Source organism: Tursiops truncatus, chromosome 6 (genome assembly GCF_011762595.2).
Source record: "Tursiops truncatus isolate mTurTru1 chromosome 6, mTurTru1.mat.Y, whole genome shotgun sequence".
Classification (NCBI taxonomy): Eukaryota; Metazoa; Chordata; class Mammalia; order Artiodactyla; family Delphinidae; genus Tursiops; species Tursiops truncatus.
The window spans coordinates 65,630,210-65,644,037 of NC_047039.1; the positions used below are offsets into that span (position 1 = coordinate 65,630,210).

A 13,828-nucleotide genomic window follows, 5' to 3' on the forward strand; every position below is an offset into this window, starting at 1 on the left:
CTCCTGAAAGCCCCCAGACTACCCTGAGTCTGCCAGGAATGTCAACACTTACGTGGTTTCTTATAATTTACTGATTGTCTACTACAATAAACTGACTCTCTGAGGATAGAGCCTAAGTCTTTTATGAGGGGGTTCAGACTTGACAGAAGGTGTTTGGTAATTACTTGTTGGATAGAAGGTCTTCAGAGAAAAAAATTCTAGGAGTGGGGTTCACATGTGCACGCCCACATGTGAAAAATATGTACTACTATAACTTGTTTTTCCAAAGAGTTGTATTGATTTATACTGCCACCAGCAATGCTACTGTATCAATTGAATCACTTTTTTTCAACATCTGAGTCAGAACTATGTATTGTGCCAAAATATTTGTATTTCTACTGTAAAAGTATGTCATCATTTGGAGTAGTGTGATGCAATAGAACTTTCTGCAATGATGGAAATATTCTATATCTACACTGTCCAATGTAACCACTAGCCACATGTGGCTACTGATTGAGCACTGGAAATGTGACTAATGTGACTAAGAAACTGAATTTTTTGTTTCCTTTAATTTCAGTTAATTTTTAAAAATAAATTTATTTTATTTATTTATTTTTGGTTGCATTGGGTCTTCGTTGCTGTGCGCGGGCTTTCTCTACTTGCGGCGAGTGGGGGCTACTCTTTCTTGTGGTGCAGGGGCTTCTCATTGCAGTAGCTTCTCTAGTTGTGTAGCTCAGGCTCTAGGCGGTGGGCCTCAGCAGTTGTGGCACACAGGCTCAGTAGTTGTGGCTCGCGGGCTCTAGAGCGCAGGCTCAGTAGCTGTGGCGCACGGGGCTTAGTTGCTCCGCGGCACGTGGGATCTTCCCAGACCAGGGCTCAAACCCATGTCCCCTGCGTTGGCAGGCAGATTCTTAACCACTGCACCACCAGGGAAGCCCTAATTTTAGTTAATTTAAATGTGTTCAATAGTCACATGTGGCAAGTGGTTATCATATTGGACTGTAGAACTCTAGAGAGAAAAAGGAAATCACTCAGCAGATATAATTGCTACATTCTGGGTTCCTTTGTTCCTCTTTAAATGCTTAGTGGTGTAAGCTCATGTCACTAAGGTGTGACCAGTTCACAAATGCTGCCATTGTTATTATTTGTCCGAACCGCCTAATTTGGGAAACATTTTTTAAAAATGGCTCTTTCATCAGGAGAGTAACACCTTACATCAGGAATACAGCCAAAACGTCTAATTCTGGAGACTTGAAGGAAAATGGGAAGTGTTACAGTGCTTTTTATTCAGAGGTAGGCACTTAGCCATTCCAAAGGAGGCCAGAAGCCTCACACTTTCAGAGAGGCATCTGCTGTACTTGTTTTTCCACATAAACTGCCAAACTTGTTTTGATTAGGCAGGAAGTCAAGCAACTTTTCAGGGAGAGAGCCCGGCATCTGTATCTTGTCAGCTGGTCAGATCAGACCTTTTACCTTTTACCTTCTTGTGAGTGTAGGCCGAGTTTCGCTTTTCAACTTAAGAGCAGGATGGGCCATACTTTTTTCTCTTACAACATGGTTTCCTTAAGATTTCAAATCCACCATTATATTTTTAATCAGTGTACCTGTTTTGATTCTCCAAATAATTTACATGCCCTTAAAATAAGGAAACGTTCATTTATCGTGCACAATTCTTTATACATAGAGGACTCTAAAACGAATAAATGTACTGAGTTGAATTCGATGAATCCTGCCTGATAAGCATTTGTGACCTACTTTTGTAAAGAAAGCCTTTGAAAAGCTGGTGATGGGAGAGGAGTTTTAATCGCTTTACTGGAGTTATTGGAAATGTGCCAAAAAGATAACCTGGAGTGCATTTTTCTCAAAAGTCGTGTTTTAAACGTAGGGGTACAGTGTGTGTGTGTGTGTGTGTGTGTGTGTGTGTGTGTGTGTGTGTGTGTCTGTGTGTGTGTGTGTGTGTGTGTGTGACTTTTCGGTTTCTGCAAACCTCTCCAGAAAGGGTTCCTACAGGATGCGCACGCGACCTTGACGGAAGAACCCGTGGACAAACAGGCCGCCCAGGGCTCGCTGCTACACGCAAACTTGCAGCGCTCCCCCGGCGGGCGCCCGGAGCCGGACCTGCTGCTCGCAGAGCTCGCCGCGGAGCGAACCATCAGGTCCGCCGGTGGGGGGGTTGGGTGTCGGGGCCGCGGGACGCTCTGTCCTCAGGATCCCCCTGCTGCTGCCGCCCTCCTTCGTCCCCGGCCGGGAGTCGCGCGTGACACGGCCCTCTGCGGGCCCCTCGAGGGTGTGGCGCCGGCGAACCCTCCCCCGGGTCGCGCGGGGGTGGTAGCGGCCCGTTTGAGAGTTTCCCGGGCCAGGCGGCGGGCGCAGAGGCGCTGCCTCGGGCCGGGGGCGGGCCGACGCCGCGACGAGGGGGGAGGGACAAAGGGGTGGGTTCCCGCGGGCCGGCACCTGGCTAAAACCCGGCCGCGGGTCGGAGGACTGACCTGACGCCCAGAGGAGAAGGAGGAGGTGGAGCCGGGTCCTGGACCTGCGCGACCACGCGGGACCCTCGCCTGAAGATGCCGGTGCGAGGAGACCGCGGGTTTCCACCCCGGCGGGAGATGTCAGGTTGGCTCCAAGTAAGTGCCCTCTTGCGTCCCGCTTGGTTGGGAGAAGGGTCGCGAGGACGGGTCATGGGAGCGCGTGGTGGGCTTCCCAGATAAGCATTAGGTGGCTGGGATTCTCCCATCCGGAGGTGGGGTTGAGGGCAGGGACTAGGTTTCACCGGACAGGGGTGGTGGCTCGTGGCCTCCAGGGCTCCTGGACCCTTTTCTCTGTTCTCTAAAGTCACTTGGATTTCAGGTTAAGTCGGAAGTAGGGAAGACTGTCTTGAACTCTGTCTTGGATTGGTGCTACTTCGGAGGCATCTCGTTGTTCCTGTTGTGTCGCCTGCCCTATGCCTTTGTGTTTTCCTTCTCGGTTTCAAACCGCACTCTCTACTTGATGCAAAATTACAGGCGTGTGTGCGTGAGACAAACTGACAACTCTCTGGAGACCAGAATCCTCTCTTTCCCTTTTAATCAGTTGCCTCTGCAATATAAGTAAAAGTTATTTGCAATAGGGAATGGATATGTACTCTGGTATTATCTTACCTGTCACCAGTTCCTTTTCTTTTGTGTCTTCATTTGTAAAGTTTGTGCTTTACACAGTAGTTTATTTTAAGTTATAAATAATCAGGGTTTTGACTGCAGGGTTTTAACATTCTTGAAATGTGGATGAACTTGGGAGGGAATACTCCAGGGCTTAGTAATGGAAAGGAATACAGCCTCCCACCTCTATTTTAGCTTCAGTTCTTAGGCAGCGCTGCTTCCTTGGCAGCTGTCTGGCCTGAGTAATGGTTGTGGTTTCCCTGCAGTTCCCAGCGTAGACTCATCCCATCCTAGAAATTGCCCTCCCTCCCTCCCTCCTCCCTCCCTCACTCCCTCAGCTAGGGGAATCGCAGCAGAGAAGAGGCCCTTTTCCTCAGATCTCTAGGTGGTCTGAGCTGGGTGCGCTGACAGTCACCTTGGGAGAACAGGTCCACCTGTGTCAGGATTATTCCTGGGAGAGACAGTCTACATGCAAACCTTGGAAGTGGACCATTTTCATTTTAAGTGAGGAGTTACTAGTAGTGATTGCATTTGTGGCAAAGTGCCATTTAATATCTTGCCTGAGAGAATGAAATATGGTTATTCAATAAATTTTCATGAACAACTTCACTTCACTGTGGGAAATACAAATGTTAAGAGTGTGCCTCTACCACACTGTCTTGTTGGGGAAGAATGCAAATAATTAAGACTCTGATGCATTCCAATTAGAAGCAGGAACAGGATGCTGTAGTTTCCCCTCTCCGGGGAGACTAGAGAAGGAGGGTGCTTTAGTAAGGCAACAGTGGCTTTTGAGGTGTTTCTTGAGCTTTTTCAGAGCTGCTGTCAGAGATTGATGAAGGGAGATTGTTTTCCCCCTGAGTTGCTGCTGCAGCTTTTTCAGGACCACGCAGCTGATAACTTAATGAGCACCCACTTGTGCCGGTCCACTGTGAGCAGGTGGGGTACAAGATAAGCAAGACTCAACTTCTCCTGTCAAGAGTCTGTTCGATCTGAAAAGTTTAGATGTTTTTTAAGACTCTGCAAACTCTCTCTGCTGGGATACCTGCGGCTTACGGAGGGAGTATGCGATACAGATGCACACTCTGCAATACAGAAATGCAACAAAGTGTGGGTTTGTTCCGTGCACACTCCCTTCAGGGTTTCTTTTTGGGAAGAAAGTTTGCCTTTGAACAGATACCTTACAGGGTAAACCAGTCTAGAAAATGGGGCTAATAACACGTCTCATAAGACGAGGACTGAGTGAAATGACATAGGGTGCCTGGCTAGTGGATGCTAAGTAGACAGTAGCTAGTAGTCATCCCTCAGTATCCTGGGATGGGGGGGAGAATGGTTCTGGGACCCCCCTCGGATACCAAAATCCAAGGATGCTCAAAGCCCTTTATATAAAATGGTGTAGTATTTTCCTATAACCTAAGGGCATCCTCTTGTACACTTTAAATCCTCTCTAGGTTACTTACAGTACCGGATACAATGGAAATATTATAGAAATAGTTGTAAATACAATGTAAATGCTGTGTAAATAGTTGCCGGTGTGTGGCCAATTCAAGTTTTGCTTTTAGGAACTTTCTGGAATTTTTTTCCCCCACTGTATATTTTTGATCCACAGTTGGTTGAATCCTTGCATATGGAGGGCCAACTGTAATAAGAACCAAAACAGGTGCTGAAAACTCTTAAGTGCTGGGCTCTGGGTTACTAAGCACAAAAAGGAGGTACCAGGTATGTTAGGGCAGTTGCTGAGGGAAAGAGCAAGAGATGCGCACACTCTCTTGAAAGGCTTTAAATGCCAGGAAGAGAACTTTAAGAAAAAGAAAAAGTCCCAGAAATCCCTAATGTATTAATGACTTGACTTTTCCTATAAAGAAGTGAACCAGTTTCCCAGTAAACAGGGCTACCCCCCACACCCTACACAGGGAATATTACTCTTTTGGGGGCTCTCATATGCATAAGACCCAAAATTTTTTAGCATCACCCCCTGGGGAATTCCATTTGCAAGGGTTTCTGCCTACATTTGTTTAACTTTTAATCTGATTCTTTGTACATTGACAAAAGGTCACAGCCAGACATTGCTCTTATGCTGGAGAAGTGCCTGGGAATTCGAGGGAAATGATAAAATCCCTCCAGTGACTTTTTTTTTTTTTTTTTTTTTTTTTGCGGTACGTGGGCCTCTCACTGTTGTGGCCTCTCCTGTTGCGGAGCACAGGCTCCGGACGCGCAGGCTCAGCGGCCATGGCTCACTGGCCCAGCCACTCCGCGGCATGTGGGATCCTCCCGGACCAGGGCATGAACCCGTGTCCCCTGCATCAGCAGGCAGACTCCCAACCACTGCACCACCAGGGAATCCCCCTACAGTGACTTTTGAGCTTAGCAAGGTTTTCTCTTCTGAAGGCTTTCTTTTTAGGAGACAGAAAAGTTTTTGAAACTAGGCGGGGCCACTGTAGTCCTGTGTACTGTCATATGTTCCGTAGTTAAAAGTTATGCAGATTTGGCTGGGGTGTGGCATGAGGTGTGGGAGGGGCTGGTGGGGTGAAGATTCAGGAAGGGTTAGTAATCACGCTGAAACTTTCGACATACCTCTACCAAGAATATGAGCCATCCGGGAATTCCTTGCCTAATCCCTAAAACAAATCCCATTGAGGAGCTGTGGCTGCAGATTAGTTTATCGAGGTTGAGAGCTGACACCCTATCAAATGCCTCATTGGACAGACTCTAAGCAGTAATGGGGGCCAACAAGTGCTGGCTGGAATGGCCTTGGACCAGCCAGCCTTGGTATTGAGAGGCATTTTCCATTGAAAATTGGGTGGGTGCGGCAGAATGATTATCTCATGTGTTTTACTGAGTTGTTTCTTCATCCTAAATCCAAGGGGCAGGGGCAGAAACATACAGTCAGACAGAAGTCAGATTCAACACCTATTTAGTGGGTTAAAAACTTCGATGTTTTACATGGACTTTTTTTTTTTTAATTTATTCATTTATTTATTTTTGGCTGTGTTGGATCTTTGTTGCTATGCATGGGCTTTCTCTAGTTGTGGTGAACGGGGACTATTCTTCACTGGGCTGCATGGACTTCTCATCGCGGTGGCTTCTCTTGTTGCAGAGCACAGGCTCTAGGCGCGTGGACTTCAGTAGTTGTGGTGCGCAGGCTCAGTAGTTGCGGCATGTGGGCTCTAGAGCAGAGGCTCAATAGTTGTGGTGCACGGGCTTACTTGCTTCACGGCATGTGGGATCCTCCCGGACGAGGGCTCGAACATGTGTCCCCTGCATTGGCAGGTGGATTCTTAACCACTGTGCCACCAGGGGAGTCCCTACATGGGCTTTTCTAAGGTTAAAAAAGAAATATTCCCTAAAACGATTTAGAACCTACTTCGTCCCCACAAGAATTTTTATGACGACCCTTGTGAGAGAAAGCTCGTATAGCTAGCAAATTTATGAGGGTCTGAGGTGGCATTCCCATTAAAAATTTTGCAAAACCTGTATAACAGCAATGGAGAAAAGTTATCAGGCACTCAGTCCTAACATCCGGTATTGGCAATAGCTAGTTCCAGGTTTGAAGGAACCTGGAAACCTAGGAAAGCAGTCGATTAACTTTGTACACTGCCTATGGCACCGTGTGAGGAAGAGAGTTCTGAGTTGGGAAGTACCTGCTTCCGCTTTTGCAGGTTGATTAGAAAATGCCCTTCTTGGAACTTAGCATCTGACTGCTAGAGCCTGGGCAGGCCTGCATGGGCCTTCCCATGACGGTGACTGTTTCATTCGGGTTTTTTAAGGGGGCTCGCGCCTCCATCATCCAAAGCTGTGTCAGTCTCGATAACCTGTGAACTCAAAAGGGAGACTCAGGACTGTCATACTGAAAAAATGCCTATTAAATTAAACATTTTCTCTGCCTTATTTGCTGCCTTCAAAACAGTGTTGTTTCCAAAGTGTGCTGTGCAGACAGATTTACAGGTGGCACAGGGAGGGACATAGCCCATTCTTTAATTACTGTGCATGACCCTTGTAGTTCAGGACTAAAAAACATAAAGCCGGTCACCAAACTCATTTATTTCATGGATAGATTGCTTCGAATGAGGCAAAAATAAGTATGAAATAAAACGGTGAGTTCGACTTAAGAAAAATAGTAAATTATCAGGATGAGTGGTATGAGAATAAGGCCAAAACTGTGAAGACAGCCCTTGAAATCAGATTTGGAAAATACTCTCAAAATACGAGTGTGACGCTTAGGTATGGAGAGCTAGGTGTACCTCAACCACACCTTAAGGAAAGTCGGACACAGAATGGCCCAGAAAAGCCAGGAAAGTTGAATTTGATGGACTTTGTGTCTTAATATGTGCATCTTGCTCTTGTCCACCCAGTTCTCTTTTCTGTTGCTGCAGACAGTGTATTCGTGAAGCTATTTAATGTCTTCCCTAAGTCTCATTCCTTTCTTTGCTTCCCGCAAGCCATTCTGCAATTTTAAGGTCTGTTGGTGTGACATTTGTGGTAGGATAGAGTGAAAAGGGGGAAATGCTTTGGCACTCCTGGGGGACATCACTCTGTTACCAAGCGTATCTCAGTCACCATCCGTCAGCGCCTAAGAATACAGAGACCCAGGCAGCCTCACATGTAATGCATCTAACTCTTTAAAAATGGAGCTTTTATTGGGTCTGCAGAATAGGCTTTAACAAGGATTGTTGTAGGAATTGGAAGTCTTGAGGTAGGAAAAAAGAAACCCTGCCGTGACCTGGAGAAATGAGCAATTGAAGTTCATGTTCATGATAGGTGAATAAAACCACAATAGAAAACACTTTGCTTCAGTCAGCAGAATCCCTAATTGTATGTGTGTGCATACTCTTTATGAGAAGTCCTAGGCTTTCAATTAGTAACTTTAGTCATTTAAAATCAGTACAGATATTTGTTTAGTGCCCCTGCCAGATGGTTAAAGTTAAATCAGGTCTTTAACCTTAAAAACATAATGCAGCTTTTCTTAGTCACTTATACACCATTGTGTGTTGCAAACCATAGCAGTATAAATTTCTGTAATAATGAATGTTTATTTTTACTTTCAAACTAAATATTTAGCCTGATTAGAATATTCATAGATTAGAGGTTCTATTTGTGTTTCTCTTTCCCCATCATTGTGTGTGAGTGTTGAGGGGTTGGAGAGTTTGGAGGGTGGCAGGAACGGTAATAGTGGTGAAAGACCCTTGATAGATCCTTTGAGAGTAAGATATTTGTTGGGTGTTACATGGGAAGCTCTACTGACCCCAGAATTTCAAATTATACCATTAATTATGGCAAAGACTTCATGTCACATCCTTGAATACAAATGTTTACTGAATTTTACCCATATGCATATGTAAACATGGATTTCAGAGTTAATATGATAATTATTATTTGTATTGTAGACTTTACTCAGCCAACACAATATATACATTATGTTCACAAGAGAAAATGACATCATCTTTGAAAACTAATTATAGTATGCTTCATCTGACACCCGATATAAGCAAGGGACTAAATATATAGCTATATATTTATAGTTAGTGACAATATAGTTAGTGACAAGTCAGAGGCATTTAGAGAGAATATATGTAATACATTGTGGGAGAGAATTATTGGGATAGTTTGCTGGTCGGTAAGAGTTATTAGGCTGTAATTAATAGATAATGATTAGAATCCAGTTGTATCTTTGCCATTGTATGTGTTAGAAAAACCTTTCATAGAGATGAGAGGACACTGCAGATACTCTAGACTTTGTCACTTAGTTGAAGTTGAACCGGGGAAATACTGCATTCTAGTCATCAGTAGGATTTACTGACCTTCTCTTCTAAGACTTGTAGCTTCTTGGAGCTTTGTTCTTCGGAGGAGGAAATAATGTTCCAAGTGTAGCTGTTTGTTTCCATTCGCTGAGAGCCATTTCTTATAAGGGAAGTGTTCCAAGTCCTAGGCTGTGGGGTTCCTTCTCTGCCTCCTCTTGCCCGGAGCACCTGAGAGCCTGGGTGGCGGGGAGAAGGGGTGATGTACCTGTGTGAGGCAAGTAGCCCGTTCTCAATCCTAGGAAGGCTGTTGCCAAACATATCTAGCAAAGCAGAATGAAATTCTTTGAAGGAGTTAGTATTAGCAAAGCTCGTCCGGACTTCCCTGGTGGCGCAGTGGTTAAGAATCCACCTGCCAGTGCAGGGGACACGGGTTCGAGCCCTGATCCAGGAAGATCCCACATGCCGTGGAGCAACTAGGCCTGTGCGCCGTAACTACTGAGCCTGCACTATAGAGCCCACGAGCCATAACTACTGAAGGCCGCGCGTCTAGAGCCCGTGCTCCACAAGAGCAGCCACCGCAATGAGAAGCTCACGCACTGCAATGAAGAGTAGCCTCCACTCCCCGCAGCTAGAGAAAGCCCGCGCACAGCAACGAAGACCCAACGCAGCCAGAAATAAATAAAAGTAACGATTTTAAAAACCCGATCTTTAAAAAAAACAAAAAACAAAAAACTCGTCATTTCTGCTTTTGAAAAGAATGAATAGTTTAGAAGAAACTTCCTGGTGAGCTCATTTTTAGAAGTCCAGTTTCTCCCTTACCCTTCTTCACTCGGGCTGAATCATTTGCCTCCTGGCCTGTGACAGGTTAGCGTGCACATGCCAGTGTTTATTCGAGCCCTTATCACATCTGCCACATGCCAGTCATTTCCCGTCAGCCGTGAGCCCCTCCCTGGTCTGAGTCATCTTGGTCACCCCAGAAGCTGACAGGGCACCAAGCACATGCACTAAGTGTTGACCTCATTGTACTGACTTGATCAGAAGGCTTGTTGCATAAACTAGTAAGAATTGAAGACATCGAGAACTTAGAAAAGTGGATTCCTGACATTGATATAGTGAGTGGATGATAGTTTGTCCATAAGAAAAAAAAGGTGTAGAATTTTATACAGACCCTTTCTTTAATGGTGTATAAGCTGTTCTACGAATTAGCTTGGTGACTTGAGCTAAGGCGTGTAATTCTAGTTCTCAGTTTCTTTATAGGGAAATGAATAATTATATTTGATCAACTCTGAAGTCTTTTACAGTGCTTAAGATTCTGAGTGTTTGGTATAAAGCCTAGAGAATATTCTAGGTAATTTCTGTTGGTTCATGCCATCTTTAAGTGCTTCCACACTCCTTAAACAACTTGTGTGTTTTCTTTCTCTCTGTTTTCTCTTTTAAGAAGAGAGCCAATGCATTCTCTCTGCAAAGCAACTTCCAAAGAGTGGCTGTCTTGTTTAGCTCATGAAGTGATGGAAAGATCTATTATTCAGTTGCAGCTTAAATAATGTACCAGCTCAGTGGGTGCTGAATTCTCTTCCTCACTCTGCAGCCCCAAGCCAGCAACTGCAGCCATCTCCCAGGGCTTCCTGAGAATCGTTCTTTCTCCTTCCTCTTTCCCTCCATCCTTCCTAGTAAAAGCTGCATCCTGGGAGCCTCCAGCACCCCTCCTTTCCCCATGGACTCCTCTCCCAGGGACCGCATTGCCTGTAACACGAGCATGGAAGGTAAGGCAGGCCTGCCACTGGGAAGCCTTTCTGATTTGTTCTTCACAAATGCGCTCAAGACGGGCCTCCTGGTGACTGTCGCAAGACCTCATTCACTGTTACTGACTGATGTGAAGTCACTCGCCAGCAGCCATGTTTCAGGGTTACCTCAGGCACATCAAAGTTTTTCTGCCTAAGTTCAGGGAGAGCACTTCGCCTGCCTTGGCCCGGTCTGTTTAGTGTCTGGGTGAGTTTTGAGAGGGGAGAGAGATTTGTGGCATCTCAGACACCCATTGAAATTTTCCAGAAATGGAACGGGAAACATTCATGCTTTTCCTTCTGGCGTTATTGTTAAGTGTCTAAAAACAGTCAGGTGGCGACACATTGCAATGAAGAGGCAACGAGTTCATTTTGAACATCGGTGGCCTTCTTTCTAGCAGAACCTAATTTGGATTTTAATCAAAGGTCTGGGAGAAGTATTTGGTCTGCTTATACTGCTTAAGCGCACAGTTTGCAGATGTCTTTACTCAAGAGTCAGGAAGAGGCAGGAAAGGTAGACTCAATTTACCAAAGAACTGAGGTGAAAAACATTTGCCTGAAACTGAGAAAAATTTTCCTATGGGAACAGTGGTATCCTGGGTCTGTCCTCCAAAGCCTGCTTACTCACAATGGAGCTTTTTCTATATTATTACTTTTAATTTTTAAATTGAAGTATAATTTACAGGCAGTAAAATGTACAACTCTCAAGTGGAGAGCTTGATTTTTTTTATTGTAGTAAAACACAATAAGATCCACTATTTTAACCATTTTTTTTTCTTTTAACGTCTTTATTGGAGTATAAGCTTTACAATGGTGTGTTGGTTTCTGCTGTATAACAAAGTGAATCAGCTATACGCGTACGTATATCCCCCATCCCCTCCCTCCCAACCTTATTTTAACCATTCTAAGTGTGCCCTCAGTGGCATTTCATTGTGGCAATTAATTGCAGCCACCACCACTATCCAGTTGCAGAGCCAGATGAACTTTTACGTGAATGTATTCACCTGTGTGATTACCACCTAGATCAAAAAATAGAACTTTCCATCACTCCAGAAGGTTCTCTCGTCACTTTTCCAACTGTTCACCACCCCACCCACAAGGGAACCTCTCTTCTGACATCTCTCACCATCCTATAGCCTCGCTTCACCTTGAGAGGATCTGTATAAATGAAATCAGCATTTGGTGTCTGGTTTCTTTCCTCAGAGTAACCTTTGTGTTGTTATACAATTCAGTACTTTTCTTTTATTGCTGAGTAGTAAATACTCCATTTGTATGAATTTACCACTTTTGTTTATCCATTCTTTTGTTGACGGATATTTGGGTTGTAGTCAGGTTTTTGTTTTGTTTCTATTATGGACGAAGCTGCTATGAAAATCACCTATAGCTTGTTCTGTGGGGTTACGCACCCATTTCTTTTGTGTAAATTCCTGGGAGTAGAATTGCTGGATCATGGGTTGGAGATAGGCTTACCTTTCACTCTGTGTGTTTAACTTTCATTTTGTGATGTTGAAGTCAGGCAGACCTGGGTGTGAATTCTTCTTGTCCTGCCTGCTTACTTGCTTGGCCTTAGGCAATTTACTTTTCTCAGGTTTGGTTTTCTCAGCTGTGAAATGGACACTACAGACCCTCTGGGTCAGGGTTCCGTGAAGAAAACAGACATCATTCTAGCTAGTTCAAGGAGAATGAAACTTAATGGAGAGAATTAGGTGCCTACAGAGCAGAAGGGCCCATTGCTAGTCTCTGATTTGCCCCCTAGAAAGTTAGAAAGCTGCTGCTGCCCTGAGCCAGGACCTCCAAACAACCCTGTTACTGTCTCAGCCTCTGTAGCCCAGAGGAGGCTGAAATGATAGGGAGCTTGGAGGTAACTGCAAAGCTCAGGTCTGGGAAATCAGTTTTTGCCTATGACTGCTGCTACAGGAAAATGAGAACAAATGGCATCTGCTTCCCTTCATCCTTTTAGATCTTAAATAAATACTTGCACCTCATTGGTACCCTGTTGGCAAAGGGATTGGGGGCTTCTGGTCTCTGGGACTAGGGGAAGCTGAGTGCCAGCAAACAAAAGGCATAGATGCCTCCTGGGGTTGCAGTGGCAATTTAATGGCAGTGGTTATAATTTACTTGTATCATCATTATTACTGAGGACTGCTTTCTATAATTCGTGTTCAGAATTATAGAAATCAGTCCTTTGACTTTATAATCACCTGCTGGAGTGTGGATGCTACCATAAGTCCTACCTGTCACATAAGGTATTGTTTCTCTGAAGGGCCTCAGATTCTCAACTGCTCTGTGATTCTTGGTACTTTTCTATATGAGTAAGCTTGAGAAATTATAGTGTGCTAGCCTACAAGTTAATACAGACTGAGAAGTAACTTGATTCTAAGAGCTGCTGCTTTTACGTATAACTTTATGAAACTTAATGAGTATTTTCTTTTTGAAGTCATTTTGATTTATTTGTTTTTATTTTAATTTTTAAAAAATTTTATTGAGGGCTTCCCTGCTGGCGCAGTGGTTGAGAGTCCGCCTGCCGATGCAGGGGACACGGGTTCGTGCCCCGGTCCGGGAAGACCCCACATGCCGCGGAGCAGCTGGGCCCGTGAGCCATGGCCGCTGAGCCTGCGCGTCCGGAGCCTGTGCTCCGCAACGGGAGAGGCCACAACAGTGAGAGGCCCGCGTACCGCCAAAAAAAAAAAAAAAAAAAGTTGATTTACAGTGTTGTGTGAGTTTCAGGTGTACAGCAAGGTGATTCTGTTATACATATATATAAATATATATACTCTTTTTTAATATTCTCTTCCTTATAGGTTATTATAAGATAGTGAGTATTCCCTGTGCTATACAGTAGATCCTTGTTGGTTATCTGTTTTATATATAGTAGTGTGTATGTTTTAATCCCAAACTCCTAATTTATCCCTCCCCTGATTTGTTAGTTTTTAATAAAGTAAAAGGTGATATATAAATCCGGTTTATAGATGGGCTGAAGAGAATGTCCCCTTTTCCTCCCTCTGTCTTATCTTTTGACAAGTTAAATGGTAAGAGATTCAATCTTTATCCTATTTTGTGCCTCAAATCTCATGCTGACAGCACGTTCTAGTCTACCAAAACATTGGCAATAGTGTCTGTCCTACTTCTACTTATTTGTGAAGTATGAGCCGTAATGTATTGTTCTTGAAACATTTAAAAATATAGCCTCAATTTTGGC

The 13,828-nt window shown here is 44.5% G+C and overlaps 1 protein-coding gene and 1 long non-coding RNA gene across 5 annotated transcripts in view; one reads left to right on the forward strand and one right to left on the reverse strand.

Annotated features, from left to right (window-relative positions):
• The window catches only part of TJP2 (tight junction protein 2), a 140,522-nt gene that overhangs the window by 46,456 nt on the left and 80,238 nt on the right, over positions 1-13,828 (forward strand). For 2 of the 3 annotated variants that reach the window (XM_019934731.3, XM_019934733.3), the window contains exon 2: positions 1,975-2,603. The exons of the other annotated variant lie outside the window; for it this stretch is intronic. In XM_019934731.3, the coding sequence (XP_019790290.1) occupies positions 2,544-2,603 (60 nt within the window). In that variant the 5' untranslated portion in view covers positions 1,975-2,543. The remainder of the gene's footprint in view (positions 1-1,974; positions 2,604-13,828) is intronic. 3 annotated transcript variants of the gene reach the window in all.
• LOC109549901 (uncharacterized) lies at positions 6,008-9,746 on the reverse strand. Of its 2 annotated transcripts, none has more exons than XR_002176303.3 (3): positions 9,668-9,746; positions 8,909-9,084; positions 6,008-6,368 (listed from the first exon to the last, which is right to left on the reverse strand). It is a non-coding gene; the product is annotated as an uncharacterized lncRNA (long non-coding RNA). The 2 variants fall into 2 exon arrangements; XR_002176301.3 differs by having other exon boundaries at positions 8,909-9,113; positions 9,668-9,709.